General features: G+C 40.5%; 1 protein-coding gene across 17 annotated transcripts in view; it reads right to left on the reverse strand.

Moving 5' to 3' along the window:
- The window catches only part of LOC128252853 (tight junction protein ZO-1), a 90,584-nt gene that overhangs the window by 9,158 nt on the left and 68,073 nt on the right, over positions 1-13,353 (reverse strand). For 9 of the 17 annotated variants that reach the window (XM_052980983.1, XM_052980982.1, XM_052980984.1 and 6 more), the window contains 3 exons: positions 7,627-7,796; positions 3,725-5,287; positions 3,063-3,660 (listed from right to left, as the gene is read on the reverse strand). In XM_052980983.1, the coding sequence (XP_052836943.1) occupies positions 3,063-3,660; positions 3,725-5,287; positions 7,627-7,796 (2,331 nt within the window). Of the gene's footprint in view, positions 2,201-3,062; positions 3,661-3,724; positions 5,288-7,626; positions 7,797-10,122; positions 11,521-13,353 lie in introns of those variants that run through there. The other 8 variants (XM_052980993.1, XM_052980994.1, XM_052980998.1 and 5 more) reach the window with 6 other exon arrangements.

Raw genomic sequence — 13,353 nt, forward strand, 5'->3', positions numbered from 1 at the left:
TTTGGTGTTTGGTATTTGGCGGATTCGGATTCGGATTCGGATTCGGTTCATGATTAGGCGCAATTTGTTGGGCAAGAGTTAATTGAATTTTAGCGGTAGTTTCGTTGATTTTCGAGTGTCAAAGAATTTAGCGCGTTGAGAGCAACCAACATTTGTTTTTTTGATAATAAAATAAAACGCAAGAACAGCAACAAGAAACGTTTATGAAACATTAAAAAACATGATTGATTGATTGATTTGATTCGATTGATTGAACGACGTTCGATTGCGAAGCGTTTGGATACGTAATGTGTGGACGAACACAAGATATTTGGTATTTTGAATATATATTTTGTAGTTTGATTTTGGTTTTTAGTTTTGGACGAGGACAATTTGATTATTTTGGTGGTGTTTGATGTCGTTTTAATATATGCATCGGGTTTTACGGGTGATTAAGCGGGAAATGACCATGATGATGTATATTTGGTTTTTGTTTTTGGTATGTAAATAAAAGAAACAAATGAAACGAAAAACATTTAGTTAGCAACTTTATAAAAATATTGGCAAAAATTTGTATGGCGATTTTTGCGTATATACTTAAGCCTAAATATGTATGTCAAATATTTTTCAGGATTTCTGCTTGATATATTGATAGTGAGTTGGATAGGATTTGGGAAATTGTCATTCTTATGGGGGAGTTGAGAAAGTGGAAATGTTTGAAGATAAACGAGTGAGAAATGCAGAGTTTAAAACTCTTGAGAAATATATACTTAATATTCCCCCCATAGAATGACAATTTCTTATTTTCGGTTCGGGTCATATGATATTCATGATCTGTCTACAAGCTTTTAGCTTCTCAATTACACACATTTATATGTACATGTTAAACGAATAGCGGTCTACACACAATATTATTGCTCTTGATCATGCTACATGAGGAGTTTTGGGGGCTTATGAATAATTTAGTACAAACAACTACATGCGATAATTACACAGAACAGAAAGGGTTGGATAAATATATTCAGTTGAAAAGTCTTGTGCCCCAAGAGGAATGATTTTCAGTAATCCAATAAGATTAGATCTCATTCTCTGGACCTCTTTTCAACTAAATTAACACCGATTCTCATGCAATGCATTCGTTACTTTGGCCAACATTGTTGTTGGAATCAGCATTATTAACATGGCTATTATTGTTATTAATATTATTATTGTTGTTGCTGTTGCTGTTGTTGTGGTTGCTGCTGCTGCTAGTGCTACAAATATTGTTGTTCAAGCTACTTGAGTTATTCAAACTGGCAATTTGATTGGTGAGATTGTTGAAGGCCAGTGTAAAGCTACCCTCATCCGCCAAAGTGCCATCGCTGCTGTCATGACCATTACTATTATTACTATTATGGCTCAATCCATTGCCATTGACATTGCCCAGAAGATTGCTAAGTGATCCCGAGGAGGAGTAATTGGTTCTGCCCATCTGACCATTGCCCATCAATCGCTGCTGTGGCTTGGCCATCGGTGCCCTTTTGGCTGCATTTGCATTTGCATCTGTTAAATGCTGCTGTTGCTGCTGCTCCAGATTGCTATTCTTGCTCTTGGCCAGATCCTGTTGCTGAGTTGGCAACAGGTTCAGACTGGAATCGAAGAGATTTTTCTGCAGCAGCAACTCGTGGTAGTAGTAGGGCGTGGTCCTACGCTCCACCGGGGCATTGGCTCGCAATCCATAGCGGCTGACTGCAGCTGGTGGTCCGGGCTGAAAGCCCCTCGAGCTGTTCGAGTGATTCGTACTGCCACCATTCGAATTCGAGGTCAAATAACTCTGACTCATTAGATTCGGCTGTGAACTGTGGTATTGGGAGTCTGTGAGGACATGATCATCCAGTGGCATTGTGGGAGCGGGATCTACGGGCGGTGCCAGGCCACTGGGCATCGAGGAAGCTGGCTTTATGATAGGCACCATATTGTAGGACAGACGATCACGCGGCTTCTCCGCCAAACTTTGGCTGTGGGCGTAACCCACGGGCGGTGGGCGTGGCGGCGGAGGGGTGTGACTTTGGATCATAGTATACGATTTATTGGGATTCTGATTCTGATTTAGATTAAGATTTAGATTCAGATTCTGCGAGTAGCGTGGCACTGAGGTCGATGAAATGGGGCGGCAGCAGGCGAATTTGCATGGCTGGGCAATGTAGGGGGGGAATAACATTTCGGTGGGGGAATCGGGGAACTGTTAATATTGTTTATTTTTTACGATTTGTTGACAACAATCATGGGCATGTTTGTATATGGTTGTGTGTGTGTGTTTTGTGTATTTAAAAAAATAAACGAATAAGAAAAAGTTTCGAAAGTAAAAATTAGAATATTGACCATAACCATTTGTAGAAATTATAGAGTTATAGGGGATTTAAAATTAGTTAAAGAATCAATACGATAAATAAGTATTACTAAAGCTAGGTGATTTACTAGGCTGGGATATCACTGATTTAATTAATACTGTACTTAATAAACTTTTATGTAGTATAAGTTACAAACAAATCATTCCGTTTTTCTAGGTTGTCTAAATTTTGTATGTATATATCTGCATCTATTAGTGTTGATATACTAATTGACCTGTAGTCGTGCTAATAATATTTAGTTTGGTCGTAAGGGAAAATGAAAACAAAACTGGTTTTGTATTTATTGTAAAAAAGCATTCGCAGGGTAATTTAAGTATTTAAAGTTTAACATTACATTCATCTTGGTGAATATATAAAAGACTTGTGGATTACTTTTTATTGACTGATTAATATTTAAATTGTCTTTAAGTATTGTGTTATTTTTTTTTTTAAGTACTTTTCACTATATATCTTAACCCTTGCTATAAGCTATTAAAATATTTTATTTTGTTATGAAAATTCTAACTTCCCATCACCTATTTGGACAGTTAGGACATCGTTAAGTTAGAGATTACGTAGTTATCAAATGGAGTCACGACATCCACGAGATGCATTGGGTTTTAATCAGACCTATGAACTAACTACATTGGACAACACGCAGACAACAACTATGGATGGAGTTGAATTGAACCCGGGACTATAACAAAGACTCACCTTGGACTCGGACATCCAGACTGCGCCGCTCTGCTGCAGATCGATCGAATCGCGCAACTTTCGGTACCAGGACTCCTCGTCGCTCAACGCGATCTGGGTGCTAAATATATGGGACCAGACGCGCTCCAGTTTCTGGCACTGCTCCAGCAGCTTCTTGGAGCTCTTGTGGGCCGCCTTCGGAAGTCCGTGACGGAGCTGCTTGATCACATGCTTGCTGTCCGTCTTGAGGAAGATCACCACCGGATAGAACTGGGCATAGTTGAGGCGATCCACCGCATTCGGTGTGATGTCCAGCAGGGCGTGCTTTCCACGATCCATCACATCGCGTATATTCGATAGTCTCACAATGCGGCACTTTCCACTAGTCCCAGTCGACTTGTCGTCATCCTGCAGAGGAGTCGAGAACTTGTCGGGGAAATCCTTGGCCAATCGTTCGCGAGCCAGGTCGGAAACGGGTCCGAAGAGCACTACGGGTCGCACAAAACCGGGATGGCGCAGTACCACACGCTCGTAGGCGGGGAATTTGGAAATGCTATCGGAGAAGACCACATCGTCCCAGTTTTCGCGGGACAAACTCTTCGAGCGACGGTGCGTGGAACTGTGTGTTAAAAATCAAAGTATTTAGCAATAAGTTTACATTATAGAAGTCTATTAAAACTCACCGTCGTCGCCGGAAGAAGTTACCCCTCGATTCGTTGGCATTCATCTCCTTCTTGGTGGCATTGAACTGAGCAGTGGCCAGCTCCTCGGCCCTCGACTTGTTCGGTATCACGCCGCGCTGCATCTCCTGATGACCCCGACCGATCTTGAGCACCTGCCAGGATCCCACAACACCATTGTGCAGCGTATCGATCACCCGGAAGACATCGCCCGCCTTGAAGGCCATCTCGCCTTTGGAGGGATTGTCGCAGTGGAAGTGGGTCTTTATGTGGAAGGAGTCGCCACGCTGGTTGGTCACCACCTCGTCGTACTCCTCCTTGCAGTACTGCACAATCAGATCGATGCGATCCTGCAGGCTGAGCAGGAAGAGCACAGCCTCCTCGCGGGTCACTCCGTTCATGTCCATGTCGTTGACCTTGAGGATCTTGTCGCCGGGCATGAGGCCCTGCAGTGAAGCCGGAGATCCTGGTTGTACGGCAGTCACAAAGATGCCGGCTTCGTTGCCGCCTGTCAAGCGGATGCCCACACTTCCCTCCTTCTGGAAGGAAATGAATCTCGGTTCGGCGCTCTGCCGTTCCTCGTAGAGTTGTCTTCGCGAGCTGTAGAAATCCTCTTGGGCGGCGCCGCCACTCGATCCCCTTGGAGGCGGTGGACGCGGTGGCTCATCGGTGGCTCCACTCCTGCCCCTGGTCGGGGTCACAGGTCTGTCCAGCTGTTGCAGCGACACCCCATCCATTATGGGTCCTCGCGAGCGTCCGCGTGGTGTGAGATTACTCTTCTCCTCGTTCAGTCCATTGCCGTTCATGTTCGGACCATTGGAGGTGCGAGTGGGCGGTTGCACGTACAGATTCTGCGAGGAGTAACTGGCTCCTCCCGGCAAATAGGGATCCTCGAGATTGTTGTTACTGCCACTGCAACCGGATACCTGAGGCTGATGACTGCCATATATATTCGCGGCCGCCTGATGGCTGGTCGAATTGTTCAGATTCAGTTGGCTAACAGCCGCCTGGTTGGTAATATCACGCAGAACCACTAGATTCAGTCGCTCCTTGCAGCCATCGATGATCTTTTTCGCCTCCTTGAGACTCATCGTGTCCCCGCAGTTGGTGTTGTGAATGCGCGTGATGATGTCACCCTCTTGTAGACTATAGCCATTGGCATTTAGTTGCTCGCGCGCCTTGGAGGAGATCTCCTTGACGAACAGTCGACAGCCGAGAACCACTCCATAGTCGTCCTTCTTTCCGCCCTTCGTTAGGGTCACCTTGATGGGCTGGCCACCGCTGGCATTCTGCACCAGGGACGAGTTCAGCGAGTTGGGTTGACTCAGATTCGTCATGGGCGTTGGGGCCACTCCGCCACTTCCATTGGCCACCAGACCCACCGAACTCAGGCTGTGCGAATGCTGATGCTGGACTGCACCACCGGGATTAATGGGGTTCAGGGGCACGCGTCGTTTGACCACCAGTTGGACCGTGTTGCCACTATCCCTCAGCACCTGCACCGCCGTCGCATACTCCACGTTCTCCAGGGAAACGCCATTCACCGATATTATGCGATCGTTGACTCTGCAAATAGGGAAAATTATGGGTTTAGTTCCAGGCGCACTCGAGTTTAAAATGGATCACTTGGCTTGGTCTAGTAATTGTCGGGTAGCTCGTAAACCCTGCCCTAATGACCGAATCGTGACCAAACTAGAAAAGTACAGGTTTCTTTTTATATGCAGGTCATTAGAAACGACCTTGTCCATTTCAACATAGTCATTAGACCTGCAGCCATGATAAAGGAGAATATTTTTGAGACTGCTCGAACTAAGAGATACCCAGAGAGATTTTTATTTGAGTAATACTTATAAGTAGAAAATAGTTTAAAGGTCACTGTATTTTAAGGAACATGCTATATACTTCTTTCGGTTTGCGACCTTAAATATTAGAGCAGCCATTAATAAAAAACTTATCATATCAGCTATCGCAAAATTATAATCAAGATATTGTTTAATCAAGTTGGTCAATATCACAGCGTTACTCAATGTCATTTTAGAGAACAGGGTATCAAAAAAAAAATTAATACAGTAGATCACATGAAATGGAAAACACCTCCAGCTGCAGATACAAAATGTTTCGGATCATTGAGTGCAATGCGATCGGGCTGGTAGAGATCAGACCTCTCAGTCTCAATCCCACAGCAACGCAAAGTGAAATCAGGTTAGACTTGGATTGAAGACATACGCTAATAAACAGGCAATTGTCTGAGTTCTTCTGCATGACTAGACTACAAGTAATATGGCCAAGAGTCGAGTGTCGAGAATCGAGAGCCAAAACCTCTGCTAAGCGGCTTCCGTGGTTTTCTGTGGAATATCTCTGGCGGTACTTTGTGTGTTTGTCCAGACCTAAACAATTACGGTCCGTTCTTGGAACGGAACACAGAAGTGGAGGAATGAAAAGTAAAAATGTAATAGTTAATAGTAAATAGCACATGACGAATTAACGACAAGAATGTTATACTTTAGATACAGATACAATAAGTGTGTGCTGTTGCTCTCGTCGCGGCAGACAAAGTGGTTAATGATAGAAATTATATTGCATGTCTGAGGCGAAACATATCCATAATTAAGTTGTCTACGAGTGCAGAAAGAAGCGGCAGCCGAACCGAGCCAAACTGAGCCGCGTTTTACTTTCGGTCTGCCAATGGAACCATTGAGTCTCGCCGGAGCGGCTTAACAATTAAGCCGGCCAAAAATGCGGAAAATGCGGCATGGAATGGCATAAGTTGGGTTGGAAAAACCAACTGAGGTACTCACAAAAAAAATTATTACTTTAAGTACAAACTATAAAATTATAAGGAATTGTTTTGGAGAAGATAAGAAACTATATTTTGTTTCATTCGTCTAGTGTTTAAATATTTGTTAAGAAACAAATTGAATTTTATATTTAGAAATATGAAATTATAAAAACAAAGTTGAACTGGTAATTAAAAACCCCAACGGAAAGTAAAGATTAGTACATTTTGAGAGGGATTTTAAAATATATTTATCTCACAAAGTATTTCAATCCTTGGGCAATCTTTGTGCCTGCTTATAAAGGTTAATTTTACACATTTTTTCCCGTAGTGTAGACTTGCTGCTAAGCTGCATAACAGTAAAACTTTGGCCATAATAAGCCCACATGCTCTCAGGCAGCTTGAAAAGACATGTGCTGGGCTGCAGCTAATTTCCACTTGTCTCCGCACACTTGGCAAACATTTTTCCAGCCCTGACAGCGGGATTTTCCTTTTGAAATCCTCCGGCAGAATTCAGGTAAGGGACATAGTGAAAATTGTACGCTGCATGTCTGGGCCAGGGTAAATAGTTTCTTGGGAAAAAAGATTATGACAAGTTTTTAATCACTAGGGTCTGGCCAACGTTCTCTGGTCGGTCCGGTCCGGTCGCTGTCTATTGAAAAACGCTTTGGAATTTTTATTATCGACAAGAGGAACAGCTTCAGCGGCAACGGCACCGAGTTGGAGCTGTCAAAGCGTTGGTTTAATTAAATATTTTTTTTTTGGGACTCGCTACGTGAGTTTGAAGTGTGCGCATTTGGGGTTTTATTTTCTCGAAGGAGTGGAATACAAAAAAAAAAAAAGAGAACAAAGTTCTAAGCCCGAGATTAACGATGTCAATTGTCAGCGGGCATGTTGGGAATATATAATTTTTTGTTTGGAGGAGAATAACTAGTTCTGGGCAAATAGGAAATGCTTTGACTGCACTTTATTTCATCAGCCTGCATGGGGGCCCATTCAGCATGTCGGATGTATCTTAAACAACAATTCATTTCCTGACGGATAATAATTCAAAATGCACTCAAAAGGTTTACTTCTTAAGGGGTCAGTAGCTTCTGTTGAGTCATCCCAAAGGTTCTTTGATACTTACTGCAATCGATCCTCGGCGGGGCCACCTTTCAGCACATCGCTAACTGCTATCGAGGGATCACCGTTGGCGAAGTGCGGATTATCACGTCCACCGGAAACGGCGATACCAAAGCCATAACCCGGAACTCGAGTCACCGCCACTGTGTGGTACTCCCAAGTGGTGCGATCACCCTGAAAAATTCAGAAAACAATTGGAAAAATGTTAAAATGTGTTTTGAAAAAATGTAAAGATAATACTTCTAAATTTAAAGATTGTTCGAGTAAAACTAAAGTTTCTGAATATTTAATTTTTTTTATCATAATTCGTAATTACACAGATGTATGTTTATCATATATTTGTTCCAATCGAGTTTTAAGCGTAGAGATTTCCGTGTCACACCTGAACATTGGTATACATTTTCATGCTGATGGTTGAAAGTTCGTAATGTATTAAGTTTTAGTTTTAATTCTTCTTAATTAAAACAACAATTTTAGTTTAGTTTTGTTAGAAAACAACTTTAAAACTTATCAAAATAGTTTTCTATAGCACTCGAGCTAGACATTTAAAATGTGTCGTTGAATTTTCGGAGTAAAAACATTTCTCTCTGCTGTCTTTCTCAATTTACTTCAATATAATTTAATTGGAATTTGTTAAGGATGGCTGCCAGACGGAAATGCACATGTGACTTCCGTTTTTCCATTATTTTTTTTACATACTCCTATATGCGACCTGTTGCCCAGGCCAAAGAACGACCCATGAACGCTCAGCCACTCGTACACGATTCAATTTTATGCACTAGAGGTTCCATCCGAAATGCGTAAAAGGGGTAGTGGTTAGTTGTAAAAGTAATAATAAAAATAATGGGTGTGCATTCGCTGTGACTGAATGGGAATTATTGTGGAGTTTTCCTATTTCTGTTGTTTTTGTAACTGAGGCACCTAACACAAAGCGGAACTAAATAAAGCTGAAAACAATTTGCTAGCGAAAGAAAACGGTATGAACAAAGTTGAATCTGAATAAATAAACGAAGGGTGTAAATCATTTGTTTAAGCACAAAAGAATACGAGCTTATAGGAGAGTATAAGGCAAATTAAAGATGGACTCGAATGTGGGATGAATGTATGTCTATTAATTTTTTTATGGCAAAAACGTCTTACTTTTTCTGTTTTAATTAAGAATAATGACTAGAGGGAATTTTCTCATGTCATTAAAGTTTTATTTGCTTTTGACCCTTTTTTATTTAGCTTTTAGAACTAGATAACATTTTTTCGTTTCTGAATGGTGCCTCAAAGAGATTTAAATACACCACATCAATACATTTAAAAGTTGTTTAGCTGAGTAATTACAAATCATTATGATTGGAATTCAACCACTCGACTAAATTAGTGAAAGAAATCACTCTGCACGCATTTACTAACCCAATTTACCACCTGCAACTAAAAAATCATTTGAGTTTAACATCATTTACCCTCACAGCAGGTGCTGGGCGGAACCCAAATCACAATTCGACACACAACACCCTCCATATGGGCAAATTCAATTGAGAGATCCAACTGAATCTCTCAATCATTACACAAATCCAATATACAATATAGATAAATCAATTAAAATCAAATCCCATCAAGCTGTTTCCCAATCCTGCTTGCATTCACCATGATTCACTCGACAAAAACTCCACAAAAACGATTCGAAGCTGCAATCAATTTTGAATCTGTCGTTCCGCAAGCCAGCCAATCCCCTAAAACAAAAAAAAATAAAGCGAAATTTGTATGCCTGTCTCAGGTGGGCGCCACAAATATATAATTTTAACAGACAGACGCAACACGACGCATCCAATTACAAAAACTTGGAGAAAAAAAAGCATTCCACGCGTGGGCTGGTATAAATAATAAACAAAATTAACTAACAAAAATACAAATTTGTGCAGTCGCGTGGGCCAGTCTGCAGTTAATAAATATTTATAAAGTTTAATGTCTGCTGCAGGTGTAGGTAAATGAGTTTGCCTCAGACTGACTTCACATCTGCCCAGAAATCTTTGGCTATGCTTGGTTTGCATTAAATAAAAATACAACGGAGGGAGTCGAAAACATGAAAGAAGAGATTTATGAAAACGTTGCTGGATTTTTGACCGAGTTTATGCATTTTGATGGGGGCGGTAGAATTATAATTAACTTAATTGCAAGTGAAATTAGTTGGAAATTTAATGGTGTGCATCCAGAGGAAGGCGTGCGTTAAAGACTTTCTTTATGCCAGATATAGCCCATAATTAATCTTGTCATGTGTGTTCCGCAAAGTTTTTTTTTCTGTTGGCCAAAGAAGTTTTCCCGATTCTAGTAACATAACCTTCGTCTAATGCTCATGCATTCATCAGATTGTTTATCTACCCGTTTCTGTGGACCCCACCCTTCTCTTTAGTCATAATTTAAGTCAAAGTTGTTTGATTTATGACCCAGTTACTACAGTGTTAATGACTTTAATTATAAGGAAAATAAGTTGTTTGCCACTGTTTTTGCTTACCATTAACATGTTGTTTGGAACATAATCCGGAAACTTCATTGTGTTTGCTTTTATTTGGTTTCGTTTGCCGCAAATAAAAATGTCTCTCATTTGAATTGCACTTTGAGCGAATCAAAGCAATTAATTTGATTATTTAATTGGTCTCGTATGACATGTTTATAGAGAGTGTAATCTCACTTGTCTGCTTTACGATATGAATGCACGTAATTTGGAAACTTGAAGCACACACAGAAAATAAACAAATATTTTCAACAAATGGGAATAAATATGCATGCAAAATAAATACAATTCAAAAATCGAGGAATTTCGCGATAATAAAGTTCGAAGCTGATGTCACTTTCAATTGTTGTTAACACACAAATAGGTAGTTGAATATGTCTATTCATAAATATGTCTATGGAAAAACCCACAAATTGAGGTAATGATTTATAAATAAACTGTTTCTTATTTGCTGCAACTTCACGGCGTTTAGTTTCGATTTCAGTTTCGATCTCGATCTCGATTCTTTTCAATTTTATTGGACGTAGATTTGCATATGCTAATGGCTGGCTGGCAGGCAAGAAATATCTGAACGAGGCGTCATCGAATGGCTCTCGCAGATACTTTACACTCCCATAAAGTTTTCGGTGCAAATTAGCATGTTATATACACCAATACAGAGATGGCGAAAAGTATCTCATAGATACACCGTATCTCTGTTTATAGAGACATTTGCATTGTGCAAAAGGTTTCTTGCCGCCAAGAGGCAAAAGCCAATGACCACCAGCCAACTTTGCGTTTCAAATTTGGAGCGGCGTGCAACAATCGCTCGTATCTGTTGGATGCACCGAAAGTGAAATGTTCACAGCTGCGCTCCGCTGAGCATTGCGGATTGCAAATTGGACTTGGATTGCGGATTGCACTGGGCTACTGTTTCTGGTTGCCGGTTGTTTTAAAAACCCAAGGTGTTCCTTGTTGCTAGATAGGATTTTCCTTTTCATTTTACATTTTAATTAACATTTATTACTTTTTTAATTTCTTTAAGGGGTGATTTCTTGTTAATAACTTTCAAATATTCATTTTTATTAACTTTTTGGTTAGTTATTCGGCATTGCATTCAAATCAGTTAATTTAGCTCACTAAAACCTTTCGCTATTTATTTAGAAATGTCTTTCTTTAAGTGATATATTCCGGCTGTATCCCATAGGTGTTTTTTTCGGTTAGAATGACACCGCGCACTTGATTCAGCTGGGGCAACTTATTAGCATTAAGGCTTTCGAAATGAACAAACACAACACACACAGCGTAAAAGATGGATTAAGGTGCAGATACTCGTATCTCTCGGATACGTCGCGCCGTCGCAGTTGTCCGCTGGCGGCAACCGTTGACGTTGACGGCTTGAAACACGCTTCGAAACTGTTTTTACCTACGATTGTGGAGTCGTGGATGTGGAAGCCAAATGCCAACGCGATCCAACGAATGAAGGCAAAGCGCAAAACAAACAAGAGAATAAAGACCAGCGCTGGTATCTGTGAGATACAAACGTATCTGTGTGGACGTTGTTGGTGGGCACACAAGTTCCACTCTGTAAATTAAAAGGCCGGAAAGGCGAACACGAAAATGTAAACAAACCGAGAAAGAGAGCCAGACAATAGAAAATATTTGATAAAATTGTGTATGAAAGAGATTTTCAGATTGGAGTTTTATTTCACAAAGTGCGGGTCGGGTCTTTACTGAATATGTGAGTGTGTGTGTGTGTTTGGGTGTGGAACGCATCTGTGGAATAGAAACGGAGCAGTCAAGAAGGGAATATAAAAGAAAATGATCCGGTTTAATGTCTGGAACTGCTGAGGAGGATCAAAGGAGATGTGCCACATCAAACAAAGGGAGGAATTTCATGATGAATTGAAAATAAATGGGGAGAAATACAAAACTTCAAGATCCACACAGAAAGAATAATCTCCCATATATGATAACCTGAAATGTTCGAAGGATATATTAATTCAAATCAAAATTATTAAGACATAAACAAAGTGCATCTGTATCTAAAACTGCCTCAATCGGTTCTATAAATCTCTATTTATTCAAAGATTTTCCCATTTCTTTTTCGCCACTTGAAAAGCGCTGAAAAGTTGAAAAGTTCACAACTTGAGGAAGGCAAACTTCAACTCAATTAACTCTCTCTGCCCATCTACGAACCAATCCGAGATCATGTGCAGCCGGTCAACAATGGCATATTAATTCAATCAAGAGATCGCTTATTAAACGTTTAAACGTTTAAAGTGACAAACATGAGACCCCGGAGCTAAAGAGCCACAGAGATCACTCCATTACGCGACGACTGGAGTCCAGAGTGACACAAGAAAATTCCATGAATTAAATTCTACACATTAAAGTGCAAGCGATGCAGAAATTGTATTGCATTCATGAATTTTAAAGACAGCTAAAGCCAAGAAGCAGCTTTAAAGAGTGTCAGGGGTAGAGAGTTCCATATGCAGATAAACATTTATACAGTAGAAGTTCTTTAGGAGAAAAAAGAAATTATATAAATATAAAAAACTAGTTTTTAGAGAAGTCTATTAATAATTTGCTTTGACTTGAATTGTATGCACTTTAATCATATATTATTTAGCTTCTATTTTAACCAAGTTTGAGTTAGAGAAGCTGGACTGTACACAGTTATTCATATATGTAGATGTGTAGTAAAGTAATCCACCATCCAGACTGTCAGCAACTGAGACAGCAACTGACAGCAGTATCCCCCGCCTCCAGAATCGCACATATTTATGCAAAATTAAAAGTAAATCAACAAGGCAGTACGATTTCCATTTGCAAGCTCCATCAGCATAGTTTTTCACCCCCCGTCCTTTGGCCGATGGCAAAAAAATATGTAAACGATTCTGACGCCATTGCCAATACCACAAAAGCTGCCAAACAATGGAGCCCTAGTCTGGAATTCCAATAAAGTAGAATTTCTTGTTGTCGGCGAGGGAACTTTGGTGCCAAAATAGTGGGGCAAAAACAAAAGACACTCGTCGTCTCACACTTGGTCATCAAAAAATCAACTTAAGCAAAGGCAAATATTGTTGAACTTTTTCGAGCACAACGATATTGAATATGTGTAGTTGAGGTCAAAATAAAAACAATGGTAACCCATTGCTGATAAATAAATCATGCAAGGCCCCAGGTCAGATTCGGATCCCATCTCAATGATCGCTTTTAATTTGTTCAACACCTACCGGGATTTAAAAA

This window comes from Drosophila gunungcola, chromosome 3R (genome assembly GCF_025200985.1).
Source record: "Drosophila gunungcola strain Sukarami chromosome 3R, Dgunungcola_SK_2, whole genome shotgun sequence".
NCBI classification, from domain to species: domain Eukaryota; kingdom Metazoa; phylum Arthropoda; class Insecta; order Diptera; family Drosophilidae; genus Drosophila; species Drosophila gunungcola.